This window comes from Clytia hemisphaerica, unplaced genomic scaffold (genome assembly GCF_902728285.1).
Source record: "Clytia hemisphaerica strain Z4C2 unplaced genomic scaffold, Clytia hemisphaerica genome assembly, whole genome shotgun sequence".
Lineage (NCBI taxonomy): Eukaryota > Metazoa > Cnidaria > Hydrozoa > Leptothecata > Clytiidae > Clytia > Clytia hemisphaerica.
Window position 1 is genome coordinate 593,263 of NW_027104215.1, and position 11,141 is coordinate 604,403.

Here is an 11,141-nt window from a genome sequence, read left to right on the forward strand (position 1 = left end):
TGAAATACTACTTCTGTTTTTTATTTTTTTGCTGACCGACCGACCCTCTTTTTCGGGTAGCTTGACCCGTAAAACAACAAATTAAATTGGCCTCGCCTTATTTTATACTTTTCTGCTGATTCAGTATCTTATCATTGAAAAAATTGCTGTTTTTGGTGACAGTTGCCAAAAAAAGCGGCTAGTTCAAAACACGGGTCACGGGGCACAGGGTACGGGGCACTGGAAAAAATATAACGATATCATGACGTATAATTTATAAAATATTGTCAAAATCATGAAATATAAGGCCTCTGAACCAATTTACAGCAAAATGTTTTTTCATACTCAATAGGATGCTAATCATGTGACTGGATATAGATTGACATGTTTTAAAACAATTAAATGCTGCAAGATAGTGGTTTTAGAGTCATTTTTATTAAAAATTCATAATGTAATGGTAGGTGGAAAATATTGACACATTTATTAATTACCATCATTTTTACATTATTATCCAGGCTTTGTCATTTGAAAATTCCAGGCGTGTAGTCAATCGCACTCCTAAAAAGTACTTTAGGCGTGTGATAAGGAGTGCTATGCATAACTTTAAGTAGTAAAATCCAAATTTATGGCGTGTGATTTAATCACTCTCCTCAAAGATTTTAGGTGTGTGTGGAGGTGTGCGCGTGCTATCACACGCCTCAAACGATGCAGCCTGATTATCCATTAAAATTATATTCCTACTCAAGTGGATGGATAGGATATAATGAGATATGATTTAACAATAGCCGTACAATCATTTTCTTGAGAAAGCTCGGTTTTCAGCTGATGGGAATTGTATAATGTATATTACTTATGTATAACATATAACATGCATATAGCACTAAAAGTGTATTATTGATAATATAAGCTTGTTATAATGTATGTAATATGTTGCGGTGTTTTCCGGTCTGCGTTGTACACGACGCAAACTTCGAAAGCATGTGGTCAAATTTTGACATTTTAAATAGTCATACGTGGATAAAACACCTTCAAATTGATTTTTTCTATAATTTTTAGTGTTTTTAAAACATTTTCTGTTTGAATTACTGTAATCAGAGCTGCCCTGTGACCCGTGACCCATGCCCCGTGACCCATGCCCCGTGCCCCGTGACCTGGACCAGTGACCCGTGTTTTGAAATAGCCGCAAAAAAAGAAATGATTGCAGTTTTTATCTTAAACACCCAACTGATTATGCATGTCATATAAGTTTTTATATTCATACTTTCTTTTTGTATTGGTTTTGCATATTTCTTCAATGAAATCTCACCACAGCAGTTCGGTCACCATAATTTTTGCATACAATTGCAATTCAATATGGCGGATGGAACGATGGAAAGGTATCGCACTTTTTCACTTTGACGTTGGTCTAATGTCAACATTCTTCAATCTAATTATTCTGCAAAAGGTCTGTTGGCTTGTCCTGTCTAATTGCCTAACAAAACTAATTCAGAGAGATGGTGCCCTTGAACCCCCTCCTCTTTATCTGTTTTTCTTTTTAAGAAATGTAGTTTTGAGTTTATGATAGGCTGGATATAAGAAAGAAAAGAAAGCTCTGTTCTTTGCTTGGTCAGCTTGGTTGGGTCATATTCCATCTAGTAACAACAGGAAATGTAAAATAATAAATAAATGCCAATAACACCTACCACTACGGCATAGTTTTTAGCTTTTAGTTATGAATCAATTCATCATAGAACATTCTTAAATTACGACTCTCCTATCCTTGGAGCACTCTTGGTCTATTTTCAAAATATGGCCCAAGTATTTACCACTTAAATGTAAAGAAAACGAATCTTAAAATATTGTCGAACAGGTTTAAGTTTTTAAAAAAGTAATACCTTTCCTTTTGTATACGTCCTTAGCTTAATTCTTTTGGCCGACTGTGACTGAACTGATGACTGAGACTGATTGTGTCGCCATTTTCAAGTTTTTTTCTCATCCATTTCTTTGACTACCATCTTTAAACATTTAATATTTGGAGCCGGGCGGTTCCGAGTTGGGGGCGGGGGGAATTAGACAGATATATATATTTTGTCTTTATTGTTTCAGTTGTTTCCATTTTGAGTAGTTGAAAGTTTTATACTTCTAGACTATATATAGGGACCCGCGCCGTGCGGTTTTATTAAAAGTCTGTGTTAACTGTACCCAAGGACACTTTGTATACCAAATCCAAAATCCCCCTAACCAATGAAGTATAAGCCCGAAGGGCTAGAATCAAATCTCCTTAGTAGGATTTGAAGCCAACAAATCCTACCAAAGTTGCGCGGCCTCCTAACACGGTGCCGTGAGTATCACAGCGCGAATATTTTCTCTTTGAAAACTTGACCTCTGATACTCAGGGTACTAACACGGTCCGTCTAATTTCTACACAAATGACAGGCAGATTGGAACTAAAGTTTACTGCTAAATTTCGAAAAATATATCACATGAAAACAAAAGAATTGCTAGATTCAATCCGTCGTCAAAAATACGACGCATTTAAGGCTTCACTTTTTCTTGACTGAGAAAGGTTAGAGATTCGATTCTAGCCCTTCGGGCTTATACTTCAATGCCCCTAACAACAATCAAAAGCGCCAACAAAACTGCCACTTTTTTTGCGATTTCGGCGCTTTAGATTGTTAAGGGCTAAGGGAGCGTTTATATTAGCGAGGTTAAGCACTGGTTTATTTTGACCGTAAAGTGAGATACCGTAGGCCTGTACATAACTTGCCGGCAAACCATGCAAGTAAAATGTTATTTACAAGGCTACGATATCACATTGAACGGTTTAAATAAACACTTACTTAACCTCGCTATTGGTTAAAGGTGTAAGCACCGTGAAGAATAAGCGGACTGACAGAAGCAAAGATCAGTGGATTCTTTTATTTTTTTTTATTTATCCATCATATTACTGATAATAAATTTCAGGGCTAATTTTGAATGTACCCTTTAACCTTTCCAGTGCATAAAATTCTTTGTAAATAAATAAGAAAATTTCCATTTTTTTTTTTTTTGAAATCCAAAATTTCAGCTTAGCTTGAGAGCTTTAGACAATACAATGGTTTTGGTACTCTTAAAAAGGTATTTTTATATTCGTTCTAAAAGCATTCAGATTTTACAGACTGACATCAAATAATTATATCTCGGTCCCATTAAGGGTCGTAAAATTCACAAAATTTTGCAATTTTCCTCCCTTTTAGTTCCACTAAGGGTCCGAGGGTCGAAAGCCGGGCGGAATTAATGACAAATTAATTCTTAATTGGCTGGGTATTCAATATACATATCCATTTTAGCCTGGAGATCCATGCTATGATTTCTTTATTTATATATGATGGCGAAATGAATATGTGCAGTATTCTAATTTAACAGGTTCTCCAATCTAAGGTATTTCGGTGAATTTTCGTGTTTTTTGAAATCAAAGTCAGCTGAGTTGGACCAAGTCAAAGTTTTCGGGCTACAGCACCAGTTCATCATTGAGAGAACATAACCAAATCAGGAATGAAAGAGCAGAAAAATGTGAATTTCCAGTTTGTTAATTTATATTCAAAATATAAATCCAATATAACAATAAATAAAAAAAAAGCAAATGTAGTCTTATTTATTCGACGATGAAAAAGAAAATGTATATGACATAGTGTGGATTCGAACACATTCAAAGTAAACACAAGAAGAGAATATTAAGCCTCCATAACTCGAACACACTAAGGAGGAATTCGAGTTATGGAGACTGTAATGTAATCACTACACTGGACAATCTAAGTCGTTCTGTCAGATTCAAGATAGAAATATTTTGTTGAAGGCAGACTAGGGAACTCCTTAGTTCATATCCACTCATAGCCGAAGCGAGATACCCTGCAAAATTTACGAGGGGTTGCAGACTTTTATGACATATTCATTATCTTTTGATAAAACAAAGACAATAATTACAGTGTCGTAAAAACTGCTCTCATCCATAAATTTTGCAGGGCATCTCGCTACGCCTATGCCACTAACAGAACTGACAGAATAAATTTCTCTGAACCAAATTCAAAGGTGTTTCTAAAAGATTTATCGCGAATTAATCAAACTCCAAGACTATTTTTTACAATCTTTACAAGAGAATCATTTTAGTGATTCCTCTTCAAGAGTGATCGATTTGAGCAACTGTATATTATGATCAAATCTCGTATAATACCGATGTCTTCGACAGTGTTTTAGTAAATTAATTTCCATTAATAAAATTGGTTTGAGAAAAATTACACAGAAAAATCAACAAGAAATCAACAATCAATGTAACTTCTAATGATGCAATATGTATACATAAAAGACAAGAAAACAAAAAATATTAATAATAAAATATAAATAAAAATACTACCAGTAAACTAAAAATACCTCTAATTATCACAAAAAAATATTTTATCTTTTTAGTATGTTTTTTTAATTTTCCCAAAATGGAAGAAGGACAAATTTAAAGTGGAATTTTAAATAAATATTAACTTTCTTAGGATGAATTCCTCTTTCATTTTAAAGAAAGTTCGCGATATCAAATTAGAAATATCATAATCATCTAAATTGCATTATACAGAAATTTGTTAAAATCTAATAATTCCATTTTGAAAAAGTTGTGAATTACATGTGCCTATTAATCACCTGTCGCAGTACGCCCTTAGCAAGCACACCCACCGCCCCTATCATCATGTGCTTCGTCTACTTCACGTAATTTATGACCTCGCTCACCGCCATTTGCTAAGGAGGGCGGAAGGGTGGCTTTGTCAACACATCTTTCCATCTGTTCCATCACCTGGTAGGAAAACAAAGTGTATGAAATTAAGATTCTTACATTTAAATAGACCAGCGGAGTGTACACAACTTTAAAAGAAATCCGTTCTCAGGTACCTGAAAGACCCTTTCATTTTGTTAACTTTTTACCCAATACGAAGCTAATTATCAATTTTTGAAATTTTTCCAACTGTTATTGTTATTGATATATAATCTGCATATTGCAGAAACAGATCACAATGTGATAGAAAAAGAAAGAAAGGATTGAAATATAAACACTTACTTGTTCTAGGAGAGCGTCGATAGCTTCGTTGACATTTTCGCCAGTCTTGGCACTCGTTTCGAAATATTTGATTCCTAGAGAGTCAGCTAAGTCTCTGGCTGCTTTCTCGGCGACTTGCCGTTCTGCTTCTAAATCAGTCTTATTGCCAATCAAAACTAAACAAAAAATAATTGGAAAGAGGTCACAATTGGCTAGATCTGTATTTTAGCATGTCGAAAAGATATTTTGTTTGAGATTCTGGCAGAAGGCCCAACATATTTTGCTTGACTTTAGTAGCATTGATAAACTTTTTAGACAACACTTGCTGGTATTCAGGTTATGTCTAACAAAAGAAGAACTTTTTAAAGGTCGTAATCAAACAGGATTTCGGGTTATCTGTCTGTAGCCTTATCTATGCTTAAACTGTTTGGAAATTACTACAAATCTAAAGAGATAATAAGACATGATTCAAGTTTTGTCTTCCAGTGCAAAATTAATTTATAAATCTGTCTACAGATTAATGAAAAAAAATGAAAGTTAAAAAACCGTAGAATATAACCACAGAAATTAAGATTTTACCGCAGAAAAGGGAAACAATTCTCAGTTCTTTTGCTCGAGGAGAGGTTGTTGGAGTCACGGATAACTTTCAATTCACAAAAGCTAACATGAATCTCCTTCCTTATCAATTAGGGGTTATTATTTTCATTTTAAAATAGAAACCAACATGCTATCAATTAAAACCATTAGGAAGTAATTAAATAAAAAGGTACCAAACGATTTGAAAATGTATTATCTACACAGCTTCTATATAATAGATCAGATTATTTCAAGCTTGTTCAATGTTCAACTTTAGAACGTTCTGCAAACGAATCGTTAAGCTTAGATCAGCCTGTCTACAAACGGGGGTAAACAATTGTAATCTACCTCACTAATTACAAAGGAATCCCGAAAAAGTAATTAATTAATTTATCTATCTATCTATCTATGAAAAAAAGGAATAGAAAGAAAAGTGACAATGAAGGCCATTGACTGTCTGTAAAACAAGCTTACTTATAGTTGGGTCTTCGCAGTATGCATGTGTTTGCAGTTGAGACAACCAACTCCTCACATTGACAAATGATTCTTCATGTGTTAAATCAAACATCAATAAGAATCCCATTGCATCACGAAAGAATGCTGTTGTTAAGCTTCTGAACCTAAAAGTGATATTTAAATATTGACACAAAGCTTTGTTTTGGGATTAGAATATTGTTACAAAGTCAATAAAAGTTAAACAGGTTCTTCACACAAGTGAAGTGTTTTTAAAAGTGATCAACTTTTGTGACCTAAAAGAAATACTACAAGCACACATAAAAAGCAAGAGAATGATAAAAATATAAATGTTTTTTTTTAAATTGAAATTAAAATTAAAAACGTCTTTTTTATAAGAACATCCAAAAATGTTTGAAGTCTTCGGATGTTCTTAACTTTTTGGATTTTAAGCCTAAAAATGCTCTTAACATTTTTATATTTTCACCATTTTATGACAATTTTTGCCTATTTTCTTAAGAAATCGGGTGTTTTAGAGTCCGCAAAGCCGTAAAATGTTCCTGAACATGTTCTTGAGATTTTGGCCATCGAAGCTTTATGTTCTTATATAGTTTATTCTTACAAAAAAACGTGTAATGATAAAACTAAACGCTTCAACTAAAGTAAAGCGGATTGTTGAGTGTAAAATTTATTTTTTCAATTGCGCATTGTTTGTAAACATACCTTTCTTGGCCGGCGGTATCCCATAGTTGAAGATGAACTCTTTGTCCTCTCGCTTGTTTGGATCCATCAGAATTTTTCGCATGATATACCTATCAATTAAAAAATAGGTAGCAATAAAAATAACTCCTCTTCTTGTGGAATAATTTTTGCAGTACTAATATTTGAAATAGGTTTCTAAGCGAAATTTTAATTACCCTTTTGTGTCCAAATTCATTCATTTTCCTAGGGCTTTTTTAAAAAAGACTTTTTTCTGTATATATTTAGTGGAAATTATCTTTGCAGCAGATATCCAAAAGACATCTAAAAAGTTTGACCAAGAGTTAAAAGAAAAAGTTGACAAGACTATGAGATTATTAACAAGCCTTTTGGGTTTGATATTATCAAGGGAGGGGAATATTTTCCATCCTCCTTAGTGTTTTTTGTAAACTAGGGATCCTATGAACTTAAAACTTGGCAGGAAATGTCCTCTACCTCAGCATTTTTTCACTAATAGAATCAGCTATAGTAGTGAAAAAATCATTGAAGGAATTGGCTACTTTCTCAGGATCTGATGTCAAAGAGTCACCTGTGATGATTGAAATGGATGTTTCTGAGTTAGCCTTGTTGAGATTATATCGCGAACACCAGACCAGACTTTTCTAGAGTTTTTAGAATGGAAATCAAAATATCTGATGTAGTGGGTTTTTTTACTACGCCTAGTCAAAGTGACTATCATATTTCGATATCAACGATATAATTCATAGAGTCGATCTTTGGACTCCTTAGTTTTAGCCTTAGCGTGTTTTGTTTGGTAGTGGTCACGTTTTTTGATTGACTTCAAAATTCCTGGCGTTATCCATGGTTTTGTTTTTGATCTAACTTGACGTTTGGTAAGTTTGACTGTGGGTAGATGTCTCTCTACAAGTACTTTCATTTTGTCATTAAAAATATTGAAACAGGAGTCTGGATTAATCTCAAATCTCAAAAAAAGGGTGTCCCAATCAACTTCAAGAAAATCCAGAATAAATTCTTCTTGGTTGAAACGAGACCAGTCTTGCTGAAAAATTATCTTCACCGGGAAACTTACCTTCAAATGATGGAAAGAGACAAAACTGGGGGAGATGATCTGATATGGAAAAGCATATGTTGCCAGATACAGTTCCATTATCAGATGGGCTAGAAATAACATTATCAATGAGAGTCCTTGAGTCCTCAGTTATTCTTGTTGGTAAAAGGATCTGTGGAAGTATAAGAATTTTTCGTAACCTGGTATAGATAAACTTGGTGGAGTTATCAAAACAAATTTGTTGTCAAAGAGATTTAACAGTAAGTGAAAATAAAGGTCAGATATCAACAGTCCCATCAGTATAGACTTAAACTCGTATATCAAGATTAGGGGATTTCGAGTATGGGCCGATTTTACTTTCGTTTTGAGTGGTTTCATTTTCGATTTCAAGCCAACATCTTAGCAACGGGGTGCTCGCCCATAGTTACAGGGGTTTGTGCAAAAAGCCAAACATAGAAAGTTTTCCAAATCCCCCATTTCGATTAATGCAATCTGATGCAATGAAAAAGGAAACTTTTCTGTGTTTCACTTTTTTGCGCCTATTCTTCAAAATGAAAATATTTAAGATTCTTAAAGTTCTTCTTTAATTCAATGATTTTTTACGGCACTTTGTTGACAATCTAACTCTCGCATCAAATTCCCACTTTCTTCAGTAAATTGAAGATGAGAAAAAACCTAAACCACGGATCATGGATTGAAACAAATATATGAAGGGTGGGATTTTATACCGCCCGTTGTGCAAGGCACTGAAAGGCCACGGGTGCTAAAAAGAAGGGCCGTTTGAAATGCAGCAACCTCATTGGTGGAAATTTGATAAACAGCTGCGAAGGAGCGCTGGGAAGCAATCAGTAGAAGAGACCACTTTTGTTTTTGTTGCAGATTACTATAAAAACTTCTCTCAAGGATTACTTGTCAATGTACATGTACACATGTGTTGTCAGCATTGTATTGTTATAAAGGAAAAGATAAAAGAGGTAAGACTAGCCTAGTTTCTAATCCTGATATAGGAGTTTAAGTTTAGACTGCCCATGTTTCGACCAATCGTCCCAAGTTAGAGCAGTTGACGGTACAGCACAGGAAAAATGTATAATCTGTTATCAGATGTGTTTTCCCAATTTATATTCCGAATTTGGTTTTGAAGAGAAGTGAAGCGGCATGAACTTGTCAAACAAATTTGGCTTATCGAACTGATCGAACTGCAACCCATTGAGCGAGCTTGATCGAACACTTACAATTTTTTTTTTAAATCTTAGAGTTCAAACTGTTTTACATTTACTTTGGGCAGGTTGTAGCTCACTTGAGTATGTTCCCAAATTGCAAGGGTCTGGTTTAGGTTATTTTTAAGAAAATAATAATTGCGGGGCTCAGACATGTTTGTGTAATGTCATGCTGCACCAGTTTTCTGAGCATGTCATGGCTGTCCCCAAGGAAAAATTTCCAACATAAAACTCTGCCCCTAAGATCTGTTTCCCACCACAAAAAAAGCCAGAAAAACAGGTAAATATAGCCAGTTTTAAATGATTTTGCCCCTTAACTGTAGATATTATCAAAATTTTGCCCCTGCCCTTGAAAAGTAAGCACTCTCTGCCCTCGAGATCTCGATGATTTCTGCCATGCTCTTAAAACTGGATGCTGGCACCACGCGTAATTCATGTTAGCCAGACGCCCGCGCTTGATAGGATCGAGCATCAGACCAGCTTGATGACGGATCGATATGTGATCGATGGATTACTTAACGATCCAGATAGGAGATCGATAGAGGATCAATAATCAAGATTTTTTTAAGCTTATGATTAGTTATTGATTATTTATCGATCTATCATTGATCTTTTATTGATCTTATCGACCATATCGACTCATACTTGATTTACGATATCGATAACAAATCGATTAACGATCGTTGACAAATCGATTAACGATCGATGACAAATCGGGTATACTCGATTGAAATACTAGCTCGATAATGGATCAACGAAGGATCGATACACAAGACTTTTTAATGGCTGAATCTTCCATCGATCTCCTATCCGGATCGTTAAGTAATCCATCGATCACATATCGATCCGTCATCGAGCCATTCCGATGATCGATCCTATCGAGCGAGGGCGTCTGGTGTTAGATATTTATTTCCCAGATCTTATTGTTTTAAACTCACCACTCTTTTTTCTCTGAAGTCTATTCTACTGTTGATATAAATTTCCTCTGCAAATTTTCCATCAGTGTATCGATAAAGGAAGGTAGTCTTTCCAACTCCGGAATCCCCAAGTGCAAGAAGTTTGATTAAATAATCATAATCAGCTATTTGAGGTGGAGGCTTTTCATCCATTCTCTATCTACAAGCTGATAGATACTATTAGAACTATATCATATCTTTCCAAAGGAAATCTCAAATTTCTTTATCTATTTTCCAATAAAACCTCTCAATATTAAAAAGTTGATCTTTTTTCTTTTTTTCCAAACCACCACAACCAGCAGCTTCTTTTTTGTAATGTTTTTGTTTGTGCGACTTGAATCGGAAGACAGATGTTTAGCCTCGCTTTCAAAAATCGAATATTGGCGTAATACTTTTACGCCCCCCGTATTACGCCCAAGTAGATCGATTTCGGTGACCTCTTCTACTTGTTAGTGGTAATCGAAACCGATGATCGACAGGCTAAATTTTTTTAAAGATTTTTTTAAAGAATATCTATGCTTTGACCACATCCTCTAAAAACCGGCTCCGTGTAAGAAAATCTGCCTTCTTACTTATTGTTCTTACCCTTACGCTACGGTGCCCTCCTAGTCTGAATCACGAGGATCTATGAATGAACGGTCACTACTCATATCCACACTCCAAGATCATTGACTGAGTTTTTGTTTTCGAGCTTTGTTGTTAGTGAAATAATTTTTTCATTCAGAACTTTACCGTATTTCAAGTATTTGAACGAATTCAGTTTCTTCATGTTATCTTGGGGGGGGGGGTGGTACTTACTTAGGCAAAAATGGGTGCTGGGGGTATGTGCGGACGGTAAGGGTTGGTTTCTAATCGAGATGTGATACTCAGAGTTCAAAAATCAGTCTCTCGGTTTTCGGTCCCTTCCGGACATACCTTGTCTGTACACAGACCCAGTGTCTACAGCCAGTTTTAAATTCATTGCCGTTAGAGAGCCTGTTGTCATTGTCTTTTTCATTTGAGATTTTTCAAACCGATCGCTGCGATGGAGTGTTCGCGAGAGAGGAGAGACGATAAGAGTTGTGTTGCTATTTATAATTTATACTTCATCGCAGAGGTATATGTACGGGAATTTTTTTATCAAACAGACAATGCGCACAGAGTGTACTACGAAGCGA

General features: G+C 35.1%; 1 protein-coding gene across 1 annotated transcript; it reads right to left on the minus strand.

The window, feature by feature from the left end:
* Window positions 1-3,511: 3,511 nt before the first annotated feature.
* On the minus strand, window positions 3,512-10,310 carry LOC136815725 (ras-related protein Rab-27B-like). Its single transcript, XM_067072171.1, has 5 exons — window positions 9,967-10,310; window positions 6,767-6,855; window positions 6,065-6,210; window positions 5,036-5,190; window positions 3,512-4,774 (listed from the first exon to the last, which is right to left on the minus strand). Exons 1-5 carry the CDS (start codon window positions 10,135-10,137, stop codon window positions 4,640-4,642), a joined length of 696 nt encoding a protein of 231 aa, XP_066928272.1. The 5' UTR covers window positions 10,138-10,310; the 3' UTR covers window positions 3,512-4,639.
* Between the last annotated feature and the right edge of the window lie 831 nt (window positions 10,311-11,141).